This window comes from Gastrolobium bilobum, unplaced genomic scaffold (assembly GCF_033153095.1).
Source record: "Gastrolobium bilobum isolate Gb01-03AN ecotype WA unplaced genomic scaffold, APGP_CSIRO_Gbil_v1 utg6309, whole genome shotgun sequence".
Taxonomy (NCBI): domain Eukaryota; kingdom Viridiplantae; phylum Streptophyta; class Magnoliopsida; order Fabales; family Fabaceae; genus Gastrolobium; species Gastrolobium bilobum.
The window spans coordinates 15,218-39,791 of NW_026899052.1; the positions used below are offsets into that span (position 1 = coordinate 15,218).

The window sequence follows — 24,574 nt, forward strand, 5'->3', positions numbered from 1 at the left end:
GGCTTCGATCCTCCATGCTAGGAAAGAATCTCCTTAAACATTTTTGTCGCTCTTGCGTAAGCTCTAAATCCATGTGTGGAGGAACTCGACTAGAATCTTCCTGAAGCCATTGTTGACTATAGTATATAAAGGAGAAGCAAAAAAAAATCAACAAATTGTCAAATTATATCAAGAGGAGTATTAATTTTAAACTGAATCATATTTTAAAACTTACTTGGGATTCAAAGCATGTGCCAAACAGTGTAGTGGAGCTGATTTTAGAAATTACATAATTACACATCATAATTACATGACATAGTTTTACATTACATAATCACATTTTCTCACACAATCACCTATAATGTTAGAATATAGTCATCTAGAAATTCATCAATTAGAAAAACTAAAAAAACTCTGCAGGCCAATGTCGTCACAGCTTATAAAATTTATTTGGACCTTGGAGAAGGAAACCCACTTCGGAGTCAAAGCAAAATAAGTTAGATGGGAATACTTTAAATCAAAATGATAGCCATGTCTGAAATTCTAGTATTTCTTAAATTGAAATTGATAATGAAATTAAAGTTTAAGAGTAACTTAAATGCTCCCAAGCAAAATAGTTTGTACTTTATGTTCCTTGTAACACCTCGTGTATACCCGGTTTGTTAACATGTCATCGTATTAAGCCACGCTTAATTAAATATGCGGAATATCTTTTTCTTTTCAATTATGACGGCATTATCATTACCAAGTTGAATTACTTAATTCATTTCCAAAACAATGCTTGTATGTAAATTGCAAAAGACAACTATCTACACTGAATAACCTCATATATATAAATCATTAACTGTGTCTCTAGTCACGGCACTACAACACGTAGGCCGAACAAAACCTGATAGTTTATACAACTCAAGTCTAAACAACGATACATAATCAAATGTGGCATGGATAATATACATGCTCACCAAAAAAGGCAACAAGGCCCAACAGAGTCTCAACAATAACAACATAATCATAAATATAAGATATCAGCATCCAGCATATAATCATAACAGCAAACATCTAACTCAGCTCCGGCCTCCTGCCGCCCGAGGTCTCAACCCCTAGGTTACCTGAACCTGAAATATGTGCCCCAAACGTGGAGTGAGATCTCTAAACAGAAATCTCAGTAAGACAAGGGGTCCTCAAGGATTTTCCACCCCAAGCTCACTTACATGTGCAATATAAGTTCCAAAAGCAGTTTAACAGTATAAGTTCCAAAACAGTGCAATGCAGCAGATAATCATGTCATGTGTGTTATAACTAATCTACTGGCCAGAGAGATGCAGGAATACGTCTATTACCCACATAGTACGCGCCCATGTCGTACCTGCCCACAGGAACTTAATCCCGTCTAGGCGAACACCACATACATATCATAGGCATTTGCACTTAACAGCTCAATAGCATTTCAATAAAACAATACATGAAAACACATCATGCGTATAAACCATCCCCCCATGGGATATGGTGGAACCAACAATGGCTAAACCGAGGACACGAAAGCTTACCTTGCAAGCTAACTATCCAAGCCATGAGTCCACACAAACTCAAAGTCCACACACAGCAGAATCACAATCTGTTTTGGACCAGCAATCAAATCAATATTCAAACACAACAAGCATAAGACATAAAGACAACGTCTTTCCTTTACGTTTCAAGTTTTTAGGCTTCTCACAAAGCCATAAGCCCTTACCCCCTTAGGTTCTGACTTAAATTAATCATACAAAAATCCACATTAAACCCACAAATAGCATTCTGTATGAACAGTACCTCACTGTTCTCAAAAACTCAGAATATCCGGATGTCGGGGCCATATCCGGATATCATATCTGGATATCCATATTCGGATATCTCAAGACCCCATATCCAGATATCAATATCCGGATATCATATCCGGATATTTCGCGACAGAATACAGTTCTGCATTTCGCGAGATATCCTTCCCAAAGGTGGTTCTTTTCACGGTTCTAGAAGCTTAAACATGCATTTTTAGGTGTGTTTAACCTTACCCAACCTCAAGTTATTAACTTTAGTTAGTTACATGCATCAAGAATTCATTTTTAACTAAGAAAATCATGCTCAAGGTTGATGACACTTACCCAAGCTTAACACAGAGCAAGAAGGTGCTCTTGGAGCTCTCTCTTCAACTCCACAGGTGCTGACTTTAAAGAGCATGGAAATATCAACAAGATGGGTCCTTTCTCTTCAAATGTTACTCCTTGGAGCTCCCATAACCAAGGAAATGGTGACTTCTTCACTCAACCAAAGCACCAGCACTTTCTCTTCCCAAAACAGTGACACAAACTCAGAATGTGGCTGACTCAACCCTCCCAAACCACTCTACCAAGTGTTTACAATGTATAAAGGGGAAGAATCAATGGACAAGAGATGACTAGAGAGCTTTCCAAGCAAGAAGGCCATGGAGAAGGTGACAAGGAGGCTGCACACAATACTCAGAAAATCCACGTAGAAGAGGCTGATTATGGCCTAGGGTTTTGTGCAAAAGTTATATTTATAGCCGGTTTAAACTTAATCGTATTGTATTAGCGCTAATTGCTACGCTTAGCATTTTAATCTCAAACTTAGGATTCTGAACCTACTCATTTTTCTAAGATTTTTCATATTTTTATTTTATTTTTCGCAGCACCTTTTCGGTACGCGCTTTTACATAGCCAGTATCAGTTCTGGCACCAGTTCTCATTATTTCGACTTGAAACTTGTTATGCCAGTCCTATGTATTATTATAGTGACATATACACACTTTTCATAATTTTCCGGGATACTTCACCGGTACGCATTTATACCGTGAGGCAGAACCGATATCTGCATTTTTCGTCAGAAAAGCAACTTTCAGCATTCTTAATCACTTACCATAATTATTTAAGCCTTATTATAATTATTAGGATCAATTATGAAATTATTTCATAATTCTCATATTTATTTAATTAATTTCCTAATTTAACGGTGAAGGTCCTTACATTCCTGGTGCCTGGCTTGATATAGTTGAAAGCATAAGTATGTAATAGCATTGATGAGCAGAGGAAGTGAAACACACTGAGGCACCAAACAAGAAAAGAAGAAATCCCTTCATTTATATGTATGTCATGACATGATAAGCACCATATTATATGCCTTATAATATAGTTCGCCATCTTATAAACAATATAAGTGGATGAGAGAATGTTAACTAATTAATTTGCAACTGATTGAGTGCTGACAAATGCCATCATTTTCTTCTTAAGATTTTGTGGTAGAATAATATAATAGATTAAGAAGTATAGCATTGGAATTGGGCTTAGTGGCTAACAACGGACATTTGGTTGTGTAGATTAATAATCCACTTATCAGTCACACAGTTTATTGCTGGCTTCAAATTCTTCAATAAACTATGAGGTTGGTGGTGCTAAATGTATGTTACACAGGGAGTTCATAGCACCTCGAACATCTGCTTCCTTTATATGCTTAAGCTTATCATTGGCTATATTAAAAAGTGAGCTAATGTTAGGTCACCTAGATATCGAAGGAAAATTGAACTCTGCTTCAGATAGGAAATGAGTTCTTTTAAATCTGAACTTATATTATCCAAGCTTTTAACCACTGATATATTATGGTGGAGAGGTCTTGCTCAAATTTTGAAAGTTAAAGGATACATCAGGGAGGGATATATGACAAGGTATAATTACAAAATATGTTGCTTGCTAGTAAAATTTTCTAAGTTAATTACAAAATTAACTTAAAAAAAACCAGAGATTCAGCTACTTCATATTTATGGGGGGGACATATTTTTGAGACCAAAGCCAAATAACATACATCAGCAAAAATTAAAAATACAAATAAGAAGATGCCACTGGTGAAATATATAATGGAAGGACCAACAAGCAGAGACAACAAACTATTGAAATCAAAATCAAGGATGAAACAGTTGAAATCAAGATCGAAAGAGACTTACCTTAAAGAGTTGCAATCAAAATCAAAGGAAGGAACGGTTTTTGATTCAGACCGAAAACGAAGACGACGAACAGAGATGAGGCGAGAAACAGCGGGTCAGAGATGACGAAGAAGAGAAGGAGTAGCAGCGTCGTGAAGACAGAACATAGGGTTCTAAACTTTTTGATTTTTATTAAATATTTTTACTTTTTTTTAATTGTAATTTTTTTTATTTTTACAAAAAATGCCAAAATGTGTCCAAATACGTTGACCGCGTGTCGGATTTGGTCAAAATCGCATGTCCCCCTAGTCAACGTGTCCCAAAAAGTTGACCACGTGTCAGACGCGTGTCGGAACGTGTCGGTGTCCGACACATGTCTGACAAGCATTTTTCCCCAATAAAGTCGTGTCTATGCTTCAAAGGAACCAGTAAAATGTGTAGGAAAATGGCATAGCTGGTGAGTTGGTCAAAAAGTTTCCCTGTGGGTTTTCTCAAATTCACCTAAGGTTCCTATAAGCATAAGAATATAGCACTATCAAATATTCTATTGAGGCAAACAAGCGCCAAGATAAGCAAATTTCATCATTGCTTAACGAACAGAGATAAAAATGACCTAAATTCAAACAATGTGGTGTAGGAAGCAAATGGCACCATGACCAATCTGTAGGCAGAGATGGTCACTACTACTCACATGAGTGTCTATTCCTTCGAAGTATTGTTGTTGATCGGAACTGATTACATGAAGCATTATATTTCGGTACAAAATAAAAGCGCGATGGGGATGAATTTGCACCGGTGTTAGCTAACCTATGCCTAGCACGTGTGATACAATGTATGTTGCATCGACATCGAGATGGACACGAGATACGATACCGACATGGGACATGAAATATGATACGATATTCTAACATGTTAATTCTAAAAAATATTAGATTGGGACATGTTATAACACATTTTGATATTAAATAATATTTTTAACTTATATGGTGTATATTATATTTGATATTCAATAATTTAACAATAAAATAAAATTAAACTTATAATATCCATCAATTTTGCAAAGAAATATAAGATGTAAATATTTACTATTATATTTTCAAATTAAAAATCTCTTATACATTCCAGTGAGATTTATTCAGTATCCATTTTTAATTTTATTATATGAGTTTGTTAAAATATTGATCAATCTTTTCATGATATGTAATAAAATTTCAAATATTATAGATGTCGGAGCGTATCAAAGTATCGAGAGTGTCGGAGTATCGGAGAGTGTCACAGAAGATACGTCCAAATTTTTGAAATATAGGTGCAAAGTAGGATACAATGACTTGCAAATCCAATAATGGAAAAGCTAGTCTCCGACATCTTAAAGTTAAAGGATATATATGTTGGAGTTATTGGGTCATGCGGAAGCGTTTAGACCATTGCAGTTTGGATGTAAAGGATCATCATTATTTATAATGACCTCTTAATGCGTAGATATCGTGTAGAATCTTCCCTTGTATAATTCCTCTTCTTGAACTACTCACCTCAGCGTCGTAGCACGAACAACCATCTTGAAGCTGGACTGTGGCAGATTTTCCAGACTATGTCTCAAGGGGAAATAGGAAGTGAGTGGGCACTCTCTCACTTTCAGGGAGATGACATTACCTCAGCCTCTACAACTGCCAAGTGAAGACTAGAGAGGTTGATGACTATAAGTGTAGAATATATATGGGTTCCAAGAAACCCTAACCCTAAGCTGAATGGGCTTTAGGTTTCTTGGGTTTTTCTTACATACTAGGCCCTATTGGCTTTAATGAAAGAGCAAAACTCAACAATCTCCCACTTGCTCTTGAGTACAAACTTGAACCCAAAGCCCAAATCCATGTATCCCACTAGTCTTCATCAACTGAAATTACCCCATCCCTTATCTTGAGCTAGCCTGGGGATCTACCATTTGTTATTAATCAAGGCTCTTGATAATCAACGAATGATTATCTAATTCGGTGCTACTCCACTAAAAGCCCAAACTTGAACTCCAAGATTAATAACACTTATAACACGAATATGCATCGCCCCTTTGTAGAATGTCTATAATTGATTGACAAATTTTATGTAACTCAATCAATTATTTATTCACTTGACTATGATAGTTTCTCTAATGGATTACATGCACTGGCCAGTGTCTTTAATATCCAAGCACCGAAACATATCAAGGGGACATATCCTACAAATTCCATGTTGTTTATCTCATAAATATCGATAATCAAATAATCTCACTCCCAAAATACCGAGTTATTGGCCATCAATAGATTGAACCTCACCTGTTGGTAAATCAAAGAATGAAAATTATTTGATTACTTATTTATAATAAACTCAGGATTAAGAGTAATCACATAACTATAGCTAACTGGAGAATTGATACCTTATGATAGAAAAACAACATTAATCAAATCTCTTCTTGATCCTTTCAATGTGAATGTTAATTCACACCAATATTTTACAATGATTCGGACAAAACCATTTCGTAAAATATTGCAACCTAAATAAAGTGCCTAACTTTATTTAACTATGAATCTATTCATCAATTGTGAGAACATATGATCATGCCCTCCATGAACGTATTCATATGATCATATACTCCACAATTGATCCGAACCTTTATGTTTTGTAAATAGTGCACAAAATAAATAAATAATATCTCATTTATAAAATTCAGAAAATGATTACATTATTTCATTGTCTTACTCCAAAAGCACAATGAACCCAATATCTCTTACTCGCTTAATGCAAGTCTGGGATCCTCCTAAGACCCAAAGAAGTAACATACCTCTCGAACACAAGTTCAGGCAAACTCTTAGTAACTGGGTCTGTAAGATCCACCTCTAATGCTATCTGAGTTTAGTGAAAAACTCATAGCTCGAGGTTGATTTCTTAAGTGAATATCCACTTGAAATAACTGAATGTGAAAACTCAGCTTTTTAAGACTCCCACTAAAATATACCAACATATAATCTCTCGTTCTCCAAAGATACTTAAGTACATGCTTAACAATAATCTAGTGTTCCTCTAGGTTCAGAATATTACCGTCTCACTACTCCTACTGCGTGGCAGATGGCTAGTTTAAGGCCCAACAGGATATGCATGAGACTACCTTTTGCCAAAGCATAAGGTATCCAACTCATGCATTCTTCCTTCTCAGGAGTCTTTGGTTACTCCTTAGGAAGATGAATTCCACATCTGAGAGTTATAATTCTTCTCTTAGAATTCTCATATTGAATTTTGGCAAGAGTTTTGTCAATGTAAGTAGTCTAAGGTGATGCCAACAACTTCTTCTTCCGGTTTCATAAGAGTTTTATACCAAGAATATAATTGGCTTTCCCAGTACTTCCATACCAAAACACTAACTTAGCCAACTCTTTATGCTTGATATTACCTCCACGTTGTTTCCAATAAGAAGCATATCATCTACACAAAGTATCAGAAAATCTACTGTCTTCTGTTGGATCCTTTACATATAAATACACATCATTCATCAAGGTTCTCTCAAAATCAAAATTTTGATAACCTGATAAAAAACTGATGTTCCAAGACCTGGATGCTTGCTTAAGTCAATGGAATAGACTTTCACAACTTGCATATTGTGTGTTCCTGCCCATTTGCTATAAACCCTTTTTGGTTGTTGTATGTAGATATCCTGACATCCAACTCTCAAAATAAAATCTCATAATTGAGACATATAGCAGCAACTAAGAGAATTTGGCTAGACTCAAGCATGGCTTCTGGCAAAAAATACCTCCAAGCTAGCTTTGAAGGTTTTCACCTTCCTGTCCATCCTTTCTTTACTTTTTAGGTCCACATGCATCTAGTGGGTCTTATCCTTCGTGATGCCTTTACTATGTACCTAACAAAGTTGAAATACAAGTATTACATCTCATATTTTATAGCTTGAGCACACTTGAACAACTGAACATGATCTTCACCAAGTCCAAAAATATTTGATTATTGTATACTACAATTTCATTCAACTAACGTGTTCTTAGAGTTTATAGTTATGAAAACTATCCCCTCTTAAATACGGTTAGACCTGAACTTACCAGACAAGTAGCCAACATTTTAGTCAGATCAAAGTGCTTTGATTTGAACATCTAGATGCTTTTCTGCCTCAGACTCAAACCTCTTGGAAATTTCCAAAAGCTTTAGACTTATGACGCACTAGATTCATCTATCCAAATCCAGAGTAAACATTCATATAATGAAGTACTCGTCACCTCTTCTGGCTTGAACGCTAATTGGTCCACATACATTAGTATGTACCAGTTCCAATTCAATAGTTGTGCAAATCCTTTTGACCTTGTAGGATTGGTTTGCCATTTTACCTTCCAAATAGGACCAACATATACCTTTTAGTTAAAAGATTCTTGAACTTTCAGTCCCTCTTTTAACTAAATCATGTTTCCTATTTGAGGTAATCTGACTCAATTATAAAAGCCAAAAATATGTTTCATTTGAAACTTTTATTTATTTGGTGAATGTTCTTGTTCATCATCCTTTCCATTCAACATAATAAATTTAAGGGGGTATAAGACATAGGTAATAAAGACTATTTAAACAATATACCAAAACAAACAAGACGAAGATGAACTTAAAAATGTAACTGAGGAATCAATTGCATTGTCAAACCATGTTTTAACCAAAACAACTAACAATAATTGAATTCTTCTTGAAATCCGGAACAAATAAATAGTTACCCAAAACCATAGTATTTTAAATAACTTGTCCTACTGCAAATGCAGACACAAGTTCCTATTTCAAGCCTAAAATATCTTTGTCCACTGCTGACAGGCATGCCATATTTGAACTACTACAAAGAGTAACAAACATAATCAGTGGTTCTTAAATCAATGATTCATTCACTAATCAGGCCTTAATATACCCATGTCTGGTTCTTTTCATCACCTTTGGGCAATTTTCCTTTCAGTGTCCCTTCAGTCTGCACTTGAAGCACTTGCCTTGTGGCTTCTTCATAGCAATTGGTTTGACAACTAATAACCAAGTTATTTTGTTCTTGTTACCACCACCATTCGGTTTTCCCTTTGATTTAACAAGACTTTTAGCAAAATCTGCGCTGACTGCATTTTGTCTAGCAGATCTGCTAGACGCAACAAACATGTCATTAAGAGTGTGAAGCATCTCCACTCCACTCTTAACCATGTACATTTGCTTATGCAAGTGTTTGGAAAGACTGACAAGAACATAATAATGAACTATCATATTTATCTTTTCCCAATCTGAGTATTGCATCTTTGTTTCCGTAGACGCATCCTCTGCAGGTTGCTATGACCCTCGTATTGTTAGGACAAATTTTAGCTTTCATGTTTTAGAAAAATATCAAAATTTGTTTTGCACTTATTCATAGTTGGTATCATCTAGACATTTTTGACTCAAAATCATTTCTAAGATATTTTCTGAAAAGCATATAAGGCAAGGCACACTATTACAAACAAATAATGCAATAAACAAAATTTTAAGTGCAAGTAGATTCTCATAACTACTCATGTTTATTGTTAACAATCCTTCAGTTTTCTTAACAAGGCTTACGATGGGCAAGTCACTTGTAAAAATTAAAATTGTTATTTAGACCTTCAGTGCCATTGCTAGAGCCTCGATGGGAGGGCTAACAATTTTACCAAAGTTGAATGTAATTAACCATTGTTTAATTTCAAAATTATCCTTAGTGTCCAAGCATTGCTGACGATGGGCCGTACAATAATTTACTAAAATTTTGAAATTATTAAGATTTAATCTAGTGAAATCTGATTATCTTTATCCGATGGGGCTTCAGCAATAACCAATTCAATAATAAATCCACAAATGGAGCCCGCAGATTTTAAAATTAGTTAATTAATTTTTTTTGGTAGGCAATTAATTAATTTTTAAATATTTACTCATTTAACATTTTTATTTGAGAATTTTTATAAGCTTTGTCGAATTAATTGTTTAATTTTAAAATTGTCTTTAGTAAATTAGTATTGCCGACGATGGGCCTTACAATACTTTATTAAAATTTTAAAATTATTAAGGCCTATAAAATTCAATCACGCTTATCCGTTGGGGCCTCTCATGATTATTTTATTGATAGGCCCACAATACATCTGGAGGTTAAATTAATTTCTTAATTTAAATCTCCTTCCATTCAACATAAGCAATTTTTTCAATTTTCAAGAATTGTTTAAATGAGAGTAACCTTTGTTTAATTTCAAAAACTATGTAAGCAAGAGCGCCGATAAACGTGCATCACTTAGCTTATCTGAATTTTGAAATCATTAAGGTCCTAAAATTCGGTCATGATAGGCAGTGTGTGCTTCACACAATCATGATACCTAATTGTGGTATACAGCGTGTGTTTAACACATGACCATTTTAGAAGACCCACAAATTACTCACAAAATAAACTATTCTCTTAGGAAATTTTCTTAATTATTTTTCTAGATTTAAATCATCCAAATAACTGATTTCATTATTAATCTAAATCTCAGCAATCGTAATAATTATCATTTATGAGGATAATTTGAAATCAAAATAATTTCCGTAACGATCATTAAATTATTAAATTCATTATGCACATATTTCAAAATTATTTCTCTAGATTTAAATCATAATTGTTGGAGTTATTGGATCATGCAGAAGCGATTAGACCATTGCGGTTTGGATATAAAGGATCATCATTGTTTACAATTACCTCTTGGTGCGCAGATCTCGTGCAAAACCTTCCCTTGTATGATTCCTCTTCTTGAACTACTCATCTCAGCGTCGTAGCATGAACAACCATCTTAAAGTTGGACTGTGACAAATCTTCCAGACTATATCTCAAGGGGAAATAGGAAGTGTGTGGGTACTCTCTCACTTTCAGGGAGATGACATTACCTCAGCCTCTACAACTGCCAAGTGAAGACTAGAGAGGCTGATGACTATAAGTGTAGAATATATATGGGTTTCAAGAAACTCTAACCCTAAGCAGAATGATCTTTAGGTTTCTTGGGCTCTTCTTACACACTAGGCCCTATTGGGCTTTAGTGAAAGAGCAAAACCCAACAATATATACAGAATATGAGTGATACTATCATCCAAAATCGATTGTTGTTGAAATTTGTGCACTTGCAAGCTACTACGTTGCACCAATATCAATACGAGATACACACGATACTTCAATACGTTAATTCTAAAAATGTTAAATTTCAATATGTTAAAACACGATTTGATATTAAATAGTTTATATTTAATACATATTACAACTCATAATAAATCATATAATCAATAAAATATTCAAATTCTATAATATAAAGCAAAAATTATTTTTTATGTCAAATTTCATAACAGAAAATATTTATTTTATAAATTAATTTTTCATGTTTAGTTAAAAATATAACATAAAATAAAATTTAAATCTGCATAAATGTTGACCACGTGTCTAACGCATGCCGGAATAGGTCAAAACGTTGATCGTGTGTCCCAAAATATTGACCACTTGTCGGAATATGTCAGTATCCAAAACGTATCCGACACGTATTTTTTAGAGAAAAAAAGTACGTGTCGGTGCTTCATAACTTGCAAGTACGGAAATTCAACTTTGACTCCCCAACCTGCAAGGGAAACTATCTTAAGCTTTGGTCCTCCACTCTCTTCCATCCTTGTCCTCCTGCTATACCATCAGCTTCACACGCTGCAGCATTCTTTACCACTATTAGCATAGCTTCATTCCATGCACTCCTTATGCTCAGATCTGTCTACACTGTATTCTTTGAATCCTGATAAAAACAAATCCTCAAATGCTAAGATGTGGGAAAATTTGGCAACATCAGACTGTCTTAAGAATTCAGGATCCTTTCACAAGATAGTTTGAATTACAAACCAGATCCTCTCAAATGCTCCTGTTAGTTTGAATTTCAAAACTAGTTCACAAGATAGTGCTATAAAGTGTCTTTATTCCTTTCTATTTTTCTTGTGGGTGGTGATGTCATACCAGTGTGCCAGTATTAGATCAAGAAGAAACCAAATAATAATAATAATAATAATAAAACTATTTTGAGCAAAGGGCCATAAAAATGAAAAATTATTCAACATGTCCAAAACTGTAATAAATACATAAAAGAAAAAATGAAACATTTAAAGCTATTTCTAAGTGGTTTAGCCTCAGATTTTAATAATTGCAGGCCAAACAATGTGTATCGAAAGAATGACAGAGAATATTTTTTGGTACAAGTAGTTTAGGGTGAGGTAGGCTCTCCCCATTCTAAGGTTTATGCAAACCCCCAACCTCAGCAAGGATTTACAAAGGGATTACTGACTTCCTACCAATGAAGAGATTCATGGATTCAAACTCAAGTCATGCAATTGTCACGAGCGGAAGGTCAACCAGGTGAGCCAACCTCCTCAGTGAATATGAAGTAGGTAAAAGCTACACAGCCAGAATCCTTTTTTCAGAAAATTTGACAAAATGAGTTGGCATGTTTCTTGTCTCTTTGATGGATGAGTTGTCACAGTCATTTTATCCTCTCCAACAACCATCATTAAATTTAACTGAGTTATGTCAAATCTAGCTATTTTTTTCTGAATATTCAGCACTACTCTATGAAGTAATTCAATATAGAATCTTCAGTGCAGAAAGCTTTCTGTCATCCCCAGATATTGTGAAGTCCTGAAGGGTACTATATAGACCACAGTTATGGTCATTGACCTAGCAAATTTATCTCCTAACATGGTGGAAAATGTCTGCACCAATACGGTGCTTCCTCTAGAAATGAGGTCTTTTCACCTTTCAAATGAATGAGATGCAGATGCAGAGTTGATGAGAACTCGGCCTCCTACCACATTACAAGCCACAGCTTGGCAGATGTCATCTAGCTTCTTCAAAATCTAGCCTGAGTTTGGTAACATATACAGCATATTACATGAGTTTGGTAACATATACTGACAAGATTGACAACATCACCCTTAACAGTTATAGAAGGCAACCCATTTAGCTGCTCTATGAGCAAGAAAATTTGAGTATCTTCTAACTTGAATTGCTTCCCAGTGCTCAAAACTTCCAAGGTTTTAAGTGACATCAAACATAGTCCTAGTGAATCATTCCATACAAGCCTCCAAGTCAATCAAATCTGTCATAACCACGTCACAGTCCTCCCATCCTCGAGACAGATGTGGGATTTGGGTATTACATCAGGAAAAACCCCATGCACTTTCTTTGATCCCTTGAATAAAAACTACATTATGAAGTACATCCAGCTTCCTTAACAAAAGAGAATGAAACTCAGGAATTTCAAATATGGTGCTTATGGATGAATAGGCAGGAGCATATATGGCTATTATCAACCTGTAAATCGTTCCAAGAAGAAATGATTCTTTCTATGGCAAATTTGGCTTGAAATTGAAGCATCAGGACATGGCTGCCGATGGGTAGTAATTAAGGTTTGAACCAGCAGTTCCACTTTGCATTTAGCAAAATTCATAAGTATCAGGCAAGAATTTAATTAAAATCTGCCAGAATATGTGATCCAAAAACTTTAAAGAGTATTCCCAAAATACCTCTGATCAAGGCAGAGTACGGGTTGAAGAAATTCCTTCTTCTACCATCTTTTCTCTCAATTTAGAGGCTTCATTAAGATCGCCAATCCTGCAGTAACCACTGATTAGTATATTATAGGTAACAACATTAGGAACCAAGCCCTTGAGATGAAGTTTATGGAAAAGTCTCTGTGCTCGATCCATATTTCGTAATTTGCACAAACCATTTATTAATGCATTATACGTAGTAATATTGGGAATAAGACCTCTCTCCAACATCTCATCCCTTAAGTTGAAAGCATCATCCACATTGCCAGCAACTGAACAGGCATGAATTAAGGTACAGTACGTGAAATTATCTGGAAGAAAACCTCTAGACAACAAAACTGAGAGAACATTCCTTGCTTCATCAACCTTCCCAGACTTACATAGTCCAGCTATAGCTATGTTGTATACAATATTATTGGGAAGAGAATTACATATAGCAGTTTTATCAAGGGAATCGGCAATTTTCTGAGCTTCTAGACTTACGACATCATTTTTGACAAACTTATCAGAACGCTTATGAATTGTAAGAAGATCAAAATCCACCATCTTGTCTAGGATCGCAGTTGCTTCATTGATTCTAGCATCCTTATAAAGGCTGCTGACAATTTTGCTACAGACCACCAAATTGGGAGTGAACCCTCTTTCAATCATCTCAAAATATAAATTAAAAGCTTTGTCCAGCTTCCCTTCATTACACCAACCAGAAATAAGGGTTCCGTAGGTAACAGCATTTGGTGATAATCCTCTTGTTTGCATCTCAACAAGGAGATCAGTGACGTCAGTTGACTTCCTAGACTTAAAAAGTCCATTAATAAGAGAATTGTACATTTCAATGGAGGGAGAGATTGCTTGTCTTTCCATGGCATCTTTAATTCTAATAGCTTTAACAACATTGCCAGTTTTACAATATCCGTCACTCAAAGTCCTATATGTTATTTCATCTGGCAAGCATCCAAGTTCCTTCATCCTATCAAAAAGAGTCTCTGCTTCCACCAATTTCCCCATTTTAAATAATCCATTGATCATCGTATTGAATGCAACTGTGCTCTTAGTAAAACCCCTGCCCAAAATTTCTTTCCACAGCATCATAGCCCTGTCATAATTTCCCATTTTGAAAAAACAATCAAGCAGAGTACAATAGCTGAGCTCATTCGGAGCCACACCTCTTTCTACCATCAAACGCCAAAGGCACAAAGCATCCTCATAGGAAGCCGCATGAACTAATCCCTTGAGAACAGTATTATAGGTCACAACCGATGGATTAATTCCTTCCCTTAACATCTCCTCACAAAGCATAAAAGCTTTGCTAATTTGCTCTTCTCTGCAGTATCCATCTAACATCGTGTTATAGCTATACAAATCCGGCCTTAGATTCCAATCCACCATTTCCCTAAACACTTGCTCACCTTTCCAAACCTGACCGTGCTTACAATACCCATTAACCAAGGAGTTACAAATGAACAAATTCATCTTCAACCCTGCCGTCAACATCTCATCTCGAATCCTAACCGCATCATCCATTCTCCCCATTTGACAATAGCCACCCACCAGCACACCATAAACACGCTCATCCACAACAATCAACTCATCTTCCTCCATATCCCGAAGCAACTTCTCGGCTTCATCCATCCGGCATTGTTTACAATAACCTTTCAACAACAAAGTGCAAGTAACCACATTCCTCAAAACCCCTCTTTGGGACATCAAACCCAACACCCTCTCAGCAGCTTCCACATCCCCCTTGCAAACATACCCATTAATCAAAGCATTGTAAGTCACAACATTAACCTCAAACCCCATCTTCTCCATCTTTTCCATAAACACCACAGCCATATCCACTCTCCCCAATTGACAATGCGCATTCACAACAATGCTACACATATAAACATCAGGCACAATCCCCATTCTCTCAATCTGCTCGAAAACCATCACCGCGGTCATTGATTCACCCTTGTTAACCAACTTCCCCAACAAGCAATTGCAGGACCTCAAACTCGGGCTCCGACCCAACCTTCCCATTTCGTCGAACACGTGCAGTGCATGCTTAGTCATCCCTTTTTCCGCGAAAACCTTGAGAACCATGTCGAAAACCGTGGCCGAAAACCCAAACTCTTTGTAAACGCTAACTATCTGATCACAAACGGCGAAGGCGCGGTAATTGTTGGTGCAGTGAAGGGTCACGAGCTGGTGCAAAAACGACCTCGTTTCAGGGTACATTCGGGCTCGGGCGAGGATGTGGAGGAGGATGCAGTAGGAGTGGGAGTGGGGGCGGTAGGTTTGGTGATTGGAGGCGAGATGGAAGAAGGCGAGGGAGGCGGTGGGGTTGAGGCGGAGGCGGCGGAGGAGGGCGTCGGTGAGGTGGTCGGAGAAATGGAAGGAGAGGCGGTTGAGGGCGTGGTAACGGTGGAGGATGAGAAGGCGAGAGATTCGGTCGAGGAGTTCGGGTTCGGGGAGTTTTGATTCTTCTCGAAGCTTCCATTGGAGGTGAGGAGTGAGGTGAAAAGATTTGTGTTGGGGGAGAGAAAGTGCAGCTAGATTGGGTTTGCGAAGGAAACGAAACATTTGGACCAACATTACTTGGCAAGTGCCAATTCCATGTTTACTGAGATTAACGTTGAATCTATGATCTTACATATACTAGAATAGGTAATTAACATGTCCATAACTCCATATCAATGACTGAGAAAAAATATATATAAAAATGAAAAATTACAAGATTATTACAGTTAATTTAATTATTAATGATTAAAATTCTTTCATATCACATAGTCACATTGATCCATTTCCACTAGAATATCAACATTTTCACAACCTACCTTATATGGTAATGGCATTAGAAGGATTATGTTTTTGTCGTATGTCCTAAATGGCATTTAAAATTTCCCCTCAACATTAGAAAATAGAAATCCACATTAAAAAGGGAAGGACTGTGTTTTGCTCTTTATGTAATGAGGCCGGAACAACAAAAGAGGAAGAGGTTAGAGGGATGGGGGGAATTATATTAGGAGTGGAGAGGGAAATATTCCAAGTTTTTTTTTAAAGAAGATTTAATTCGGAGCGGTTTTTCTAATATTATTTTTTTCATTCTCAAACTCGAAAGTACTTGTCCTTTGAATTGTCAGTTATTAATTTTAGGGAAAAAATTAAGAAAAATTATAATTTAAACAGACATGGCACTGAGTTATGAGTACTAAAAATATTTTTCCCTTGCAGAGCATGTGATTCCTTTTCAATGTCACAAATCGGGATATAAATGAGTTAAGTCGGCCTACAAAGGCCTATTATCTTACCTATATTAGACTAGACTAGACTTGACTTATTAATAATAGTCAAATAAAACAGATCTAAATTTTAAAAAAAATTAATTAAAAAACAGATCATAAATTTTTTTTGTACATGTCGGACCTATAAGTCTACAGGTCGGCCTATATCATATTATTTATATTAAATAAAATTATTATTTTAATAATTTTGAATAATAAAGTAATATTATTTTAATTATTGAATGTTTAATAGGCTTAAACAAGCTAACCGGCTTAGACCAAAATTTTTATTTTTTATATATAGGCCAAACCAGACTTGTAATATGACCTACGCATGCTAAAAAGTCAGGCCAATCTTGAGAACTTTTACACATGCCTAATTTATTTAAATTAAAGTCTAGCCTACAATAGCCTATTTAAATTCCTAGTTGTGAATCTTCTCTCGTTACAAAAATATTTAAATATGTACTATTTATCATAAACAGCCAATCAAATTTCAGCAATAGGTGAGACCTACCAGGTCTCATGCAATATAAAGACAGTTTCCTTAACTCAGTTCATTTTCCCATGTCATTCTTTTCTTCTTATAGCTGCAGTTATCTGAAACGTATTGTGCATCTTGTAGGACCCTTCTCTTCTACTTATCTTGATAGATACGGCATTCTAGGATCCCCTCCCTAGCTCTCTTCACAAATTCATAGCTTGATAGGTGGGCATTGTAGGATCCCTCTCTTCACAACTTCATTGCTTGATAGACACATAACTGCAAGTATCCTCTTAATGCAGCCAAGTGGCCATATTCTCTTACATATAGCCTTTTAACCCACACGGGTTCTTCAATTTTCTCATTTTTACCGAACTAACGGAAGTTCACATTGAAGGTAGTAGCAATCAAGCGTGATAACCACGATTCCACGAATAGTTTGAATCTCTCCAAAGGATTCTTTTTGGAATCGAGCGCTAATAGCCTTTAGCATCTAAAATATTCCTTGGTGCTAAGTAGAGGTGGCAAAGAGTGCAGTCTGTTTCGTCCCGCTATCAATCCGTCAAGAAACTAGACAGTCCTTCTTGCTCTACTTTTGAGAATGAGCTGAAAAACTCGGCCCGTCCCATTTGACGGGCAAGGCGGGTTGGCTCACTGGCTTGACACTGACTCGTCCCGTCCCTTCCCGCCATCAACCTGCTAAAAAACGAGTCAGCTCGACCCACCCCTCTTTTGAAAGTGATCGGTAAAACTTAGCCCATCTCGCCAAACCGAACATGTTTTGCTGCGCCTAGTGCTGAAATACACCCGTAATGTGAACAAAGATTATCTTATATGATTACAATATCAACTTTGTCACAACCGAGCTTATATCAGTACCGTGGCTAGCATTAGAATCGAATGAACATGAACATTTGACTTACCAGTTCAGAACCTGTTGATATTGCCTGGTGCAAATCTCATGGAAATCATAACACACTACCATACATCTCGTAGTCTCACATGTTCTTACTAGTTGACCACGAACTCTCTAAAAAAACCCTGTAAAGGCAACCATAGCACATAATTAATTCGACATTACCTATAATTGCAGCAATTAAAGATGGCTTACTTTTTTCTTTCTTTCTTTTTTTCCTCTCTGGTTCAACAAAAACAAAATTCGTAAACAAAACTCAAAAGAACTTAAATTTGATTAATTTAAGTAGAAATCATCAAACGCTTGCCACATTTTGGAAGTTAGAGAGAAAATATTTGAAAAGAAATATATGCTAAAATTAAATAATTAATGGAGGAGATCAAGCTAGCTATATGATCAACTAGATCAGATCTTAATTTGGAACTCAAATCAATATTACTGGTCACTAGTGACATGCCTCAAATCTCGAGGGCATGAGATCCACTCAATGAATTACCTTCTAATTCTAGATACTTATTTAAGATTTTCCCGGACACGGATCAAGGATTTTTTATAATAGGGAGAACAAATATCAAATTACAAGTGTTATTAATTAAGACTAATAGGAGGGACTAATTATTATAAGTGTTGTTGAGAAATGTAAGATCCAAATTAAGTGTGGCTTTAGGTGACATGATCCACAGTTCAGAGCCTATCCTTGATCAAAATCGACCTAGTTTCCTCTCTTAATACACTCTTAAAAAGAGGAGAAAAAAATCATATTTTATGGTTATCTTGATTTTTTTAACCTAAGAGATTAGTTTAGTGTAACACAAACATGCAACGGTGTATATAATCCAAGCACAATGAAATTTTATATGGAAAAGCATCCCTCATTTCTAGATCATGACTTAACTTGGAAGACATACGAATTGAAAACAACTAGTACAAACATTTAAAATTTTGAAAATCTAACATATCATAATTACAAATTTAGAATGCCACCGTAGTACACTCAATATTCTTGATCCACGAGATCTTACGTTTTGTTTAAAACAAAGGGAAAAGGAAAAATGGGCAGCAAACACCTCCAGTTTGAGACACATAGAATTTATAAGAATAAAATTAAAGCATGGAGACAAGGTAACTTAAGAAAGACATATTCAAGCCAAGGTCTTGTTGGAGAAGGCAGCAACGGTACACCTAGAGAATTCCCCAAAAAGGAAACATAGTTCCTAAGTATTCCACGGGAAGTATTTATTCATACGAAAAGAAAACGGCTTGTGTTCATACGTATAAGGGTAGATGAATAGAAGGGAGACAGTATTGTTCTTTACAAACCCTAAAAGGCAAAAAGGTACAAAACCACAGCTTATCAACTTTAGCTTTTGGCTCAGTCCCATGAAACAGTGGAAAAGAAGCACAAAAGTGCAAGGACATGGCGCAGGTACCACCATCTAATTAATTATATATATTTCAGCTCCTATGTATCAGATTTAATTCTAAGCAGATCACCCTTTTGCCTTTTACCGGCATGCACCTTTTTCTTCTTTTTTTGAACCTTCTCTTGCTTGCTAATTTCAACTATCCAATACCTCCTTTCTCAAGTTTTCTTATATTCTTTCTTCTCTCTTTGATCCAAGAAAGTTATGATTCTCAAGTTTTCATAATATATACAAACCATGTAGACTAAAAAGATAAAATTCTCCTTCACAAGAATACCGTATGCGCTTCTCTTGTTTAATAAATCTAAGCTTCTCAAACATTGCTCAGAACCTAAAAAGAAAAATCACAAGCCAAGCATAGAAGCCAACCTGAAGATATGGGAGATAGAAGTTGGCACCTTGTGTTATTCTCGTTGTGTATTTTCTTCAGTTCAGGTGACTTAATTTTTGTTGGAACTCTTTGGTCCTTTTACCTATGATATATATAGATATGTTCTCTTAGTTACATGCATTGCTTGACAACCAAAATGTGCTTGAGGTGTATGACCAAGATATAGAGCCACACAAGCTGACCATTAGTAAAGAGTAGCAATGTTTGATTAGAAAAATACAACATTGAAGTCACGAAGAACTGTAAAGTTGTGCACAGAATTCATCAATAGCCAAATGATCAAAGTTAATCTTCAGGCATGAATGATGATATTTTCCCATTCCACGATCATAGCCACATAAACTTTAAGAATCAGTTGCGATGAACCGGATCAGGTTGAATGTGGATGAACTTACAGTAGCTCTAGGAAGGAATATATAACTCATAAAACATGCATGAAAAACTATTCATTGAATGGCACAGAAACCACATCAGTTCATCCATGCTCTGCCTGCCACCTTGGGAGCAATCACAGAAGAAATTTGGGTTAATTTATTCAGGTTTACTAGTTCAATTTCAGCAAATTCTTTTCACTTGTCTTGCTGAAGAGTATTAGTTTCTTTTACAGGTCTAGGAACAGCCATAACATTAAGAGAAGAAGAAAAGCAAGAAATCTCATCATATGAATTTAGTACTAAATTGGATGCAGTTCCTATCGTCAACCCTACAACTCCAGGCACAGCAAATCCATATCCTACGATAAACCCAACATCTCCTCAAACACCTGACACAATAGGGCAAACCCCATCATCCCCCACAACCCCATATACAAACCCTACAACCCCCACAAACCCATACACAAACCCTACAACCCCCACAAATCCATATGCAAACCCTACAACCCCCACAAACCCATATGCAAACCCTACAACCCCCACAAACCCATACACAAACCCTACCACCCCCACAAACCCATACACAAACCCTACAACCCCAACTACAACTCCAGCCAGTCCAACTGCAACTCCTACAACCCCAACCACACCCACTCCTGCATCAGCAGGTGGTCAATGGTGTGTGGCAAGCCAATCAGCTCAAGACAGCACTCTAAAGGTGGCTCTTGATTATGCTTGTGGGTATGGTGCAGACTGTTCAGCAATTCAACCAGAAGGAAGTTGTTATAACCCAAATACTCTGAAAGACCATGCTTCCTATGCATTCAATGACTACTACCAGAAGAATCCAGCACCTACGAGCTGTGCATTTGGGGGAACAGCAACACTTACAAACAAAGATCCAAGTAAGACTTTCATAAATATTACAGCCTTGGTACCTCCTCTTAATCATTGAGCACAAAAAGAAAATATAAATTATTTTTTGTGTGTCTTAATATTAGATAAGTGAAATTTTTCACTCGAAATAATCAAGGCAATAACATGTTGGTAGTCCAGAAATTATGTCGTAGCCTTACCTTACCTGATAAGCATCACATCCCAATACATATGCATACCTTTCGGTAAAAAAAAAAAAAAAAGACATGCATTTTTTATGCAGAATTTATCAAACACATAAATAAGGAAGGAGGGGTCCCTCCTATGCAACACAATAGTTTGGGTATCCTCTCCCACGTTTCTAAGTCAAATATAACTTTTTCATGCTAGCAATCTCTGGCAGCTTTCCATTCAACCACAACTTATATGATGCTTCGTCTAATTCAGACCTTTTTATTTAACATATATATAATTATAAATTCAAACAATCTATACCAAATATCTAGCCTTACCCATATCTAAGACTTCCAAATTTCTACATCCCACATATGGTACCAGGTCAGGAACTCATAATTGCATGAGTGAAATATAGCTTCAAGGCATCACTTGATGTCATTTCATAGAATCTTATGGGTTAAATTTAATCTCCCATCAAGTTATTTGACTTGCTTTCAACGTGCTTCCATGTGGTTCGAACCTTGTTACTTTACCCTTTGTAGTTTGTTCTGTTAACATATGACCACAATATATTCTAAACAAAAATAACATGTGAACGACAAACCTCAAAGGGGAAGAGTAACAAAATTCAAACCACAAGGTGGAAAACTAAATTTAACCCTTTATTTATTTATGAACAGAATAATACCCTTCCATCAAACCCACTCCAGTCATATATCTCTTTCAGTAGCTGATCAAGGTCCAGTCCCTGACTATTGAATCCCTTTGTCAGTAACAGATGAATCTCATGAAAAATTCTCCTCTTTTTTTTTTTTTGTATATAAAAATTCTCCTCTTTAGCATACATAGTTTATCACAAAATTAATTCATACCAATGTCAAAATTCATGACTCCAGGGATAATGAGCTTCCTTTACCTACTTCAGATTTGGGATTATACTGTCAAATTGTCAATAAAATCCTACTATATCATGTCTGTTACATGATCTTCTCTACATTGTTTCAGGTAATGGGAACTGCCACTATACATCATCCAAATCACCAAGGTGAGAATTTGCAACACCTATATCTTATTCACTATATTATGAATAAAACATGATATGTTAATCCTACACACTCTAATATACATTGTCCATGCAGAATGAGTACACCAACATCTGTAAGCCCACCGAATCCACCAAGTACTATGACCCCAACTACACCAAGTTCGACAATTCCTGGAACACCAAGCATGACAATTCCTGATGGAACATCGGTCTATGGTGCACCACCGACAGGAAACCCCAATATAGCCACATCTGCTTCTCATTCGATAATGCTGCTACTTACTTCATTTGGCCTCTGGGTATCACTTCATGTAGAAAATTACATCTAGACTAAAAACATGGTTCAGTGATTTGTTATGTGATAGGCTACAATTCACTCAGTCTTCCAGCAGCTTTTGCAAGACTTCAAGGAGGCAGAGTCAACAATGCCATACTTGTCATCTGAATTCTAGCCATTAAAATTATACTACCTTACATAAATGTATCCCCTTAGAAAGTGGTAGAGTTAAAGAGATTTATAGGTTCTTTTAGACAGTTTTTCTACAGCAATAGCATAGCACAATAAATTATTACATTATCTACTTCCACAGATAATCCCTGAAACAAAATGTCAGCAATACTCAGAAGGCTACTTCAGATAAATCTACCTTATCCACAATAGTTGTATATAAACATATGATTGATGATATTAGTTGCAATCATCTCGACAGAAACACACAAAATTTAATGCAACAGATAAGATAGAAGCTAGCTTTTAAGTAAAACCTATTTACACTTGCCCCAGTTCAAGTGTAATACTCATTTATTTTATCATATTTTTCAAAATGATTTAAACAAAAATTTGTTAAGCCCTAAGCAATAAATAGTGTTGGGTATTTCTTCATTTCAAATTCTAAGAAATAGACTATACCAAACAGATTCCAAACTAATCAGAATAAAGATGAAAATACCTTACAATTTCTTTGTTAACTATACATTCTAACACTAGTAATTCCACAAAGAAAGTACATATCTTCCTATTTCTGCACCAAAAGAGTAAAGATATTTTTACATCAAAACGATATCTGCAAACAACTCAGCTTTTAAACTCTTGTATAAATATTAAACATAAACTCCAATAACCCAATCAACGTTGAGATTACAGCACCTTCTTTTGTTCCCCATGTTACGAGTAGCATAACCGAAACCCCAGCTTTTATCGACTTCGCAATTCATTCACATTCATTCCTCCTTCAGGTTGAAGGAGTAAGAGACTAGAAACCAAACTTTTTGGACACTTTATGGGCCAAGCGAGGAGTTCAAAGGCCGAAATGGGCCAGAACCCAGATTGTAAAGGCCCAAATGAAGCCCAACGAGAGGTGTGCCCGCATATGATGCTCAACTTGCGAAACGACAAGTATTACGCATCGATGACGTCATCCACTTTATGCTGATGTTGAAACTAAGCTCCCAACTTGGACTTCTTGCTTGCGTGTACAACAGGGTTTGATGTTTACGCCCTTTCTTCTTTTTTGAGTGAAGACCCAAATAGATTCCTCACAAAAAATTCGATGCTCAAATTAGTTCCTTACAAAAATAAACTCGATAAATAGTCTCCAACAAAGTGAAACAGTATCCACGTTAGTCCTTCTGTCAATCCAAAACTGATGGTGATGATGTGTAACGTCAAGTGACATGCTGAAGGTCACGTGGGTTGAGGAACGACGCCGTTTTGAGAGTCTCATACACCTTGGACAGACCATTTTTTATTAAACCCAAAATTGTCCCTCACCTAACCGTTGGACACTTTACCATTTCCCTCTCTTCTAACTTAGACGCTCCATTGTTGAGAAGGAAGAAAGAAGACCGTGGAGTAAACACTCGCCTGCGTTTGGAATACTACGAACTTCTTCAACAATCGGAGGGAACCAGTGGAAGACAAAGAGAACTTGGGTTTAGGGTTTGGCTGAGCCTTCCGTACAAAAAGGTAAGAGTATTTATATGTTGAAACATTTTTATATTGTTCTTTGTCATCCTTTTGCTTGTGGTCCCCATGTTGTTCCCCTTTGTTTAGAAGTGGACATTGTGGTCCATGTTTCCATTTA

General features: G+C 36.2%; 2 protein-coding genes and 1 long non-coding RNA gene across 5 annotated transcripts; 1 reads left to right on the top strand and 2 right to left on the bottom strand.

Annotated features, from left to right (window-relative positions):
- Window positions 1–11,603: 11,603 nt before the first annotated feature.
- Window positions 11,604–16,114, bottom strand: LOC133286591 (putative pentatricopeptide repeat-containing protein At1g19290). Its single transcript, XM_061484024.1, has 2 exons — window positions 13,514–16,114; window positions 11,604–11,736 (listed from the first exon to the last, which is right to left on the bottom strand). Exon 1 carries the CDS (start codon window positions 16,112–16,114, stop codon window positions 13,520–13,522), a length of 2,595 nt encoding a protein of 864 aa, XP_061340008.1. The 3' UTR covers window positions 11,604–11,736; window positions 13,514–13,519.
- Window positions 16,115–17,112: 998 nt separating this feature from the next.
- On the bottom strand, window positions 17,113–23,721 carry LOC133286589 (uncharacterized). Of its 3 annotated transcripts, none has more exons than XR_009748153.1 (3): window positions 23,441–23,721; window positions 18,211–18,328; window positions 17,113–17,983 (listed from the first exon to the last, which is right to left on the bottom strand). It is a non-coding gene; the product is annotated as an uncharacterized LOC133286589 (long non-coding RNA). The 3 variants fall into 3 exon arrangements; XR_009748151.1 differs by having other exon boundaries at window positions 17,113–17,986; XR_009748152.1 differs by having other exon boundaries at window positions 17,113–18,083.
- LOC133286588 (uncharacterized) lies at window positions 20,005–22,819 on the top strand. Its single transcript, XM_061484022.1, has 4 exons — window positions 20,005–20,062; window positions 20,626–21,297; window positions 22,451–22,490; window positions 22,585–22,819. Exons 1-4 carry the CDS (start codon window positions 20,005–20,007, stop codon window positions 22,817–22,819), a joined length of 1,005 nt encoding a protein of 334 aa, XP_061340006.1.
- Window positions 23,722–24,574: the final 853 nt, after the last annotated feature.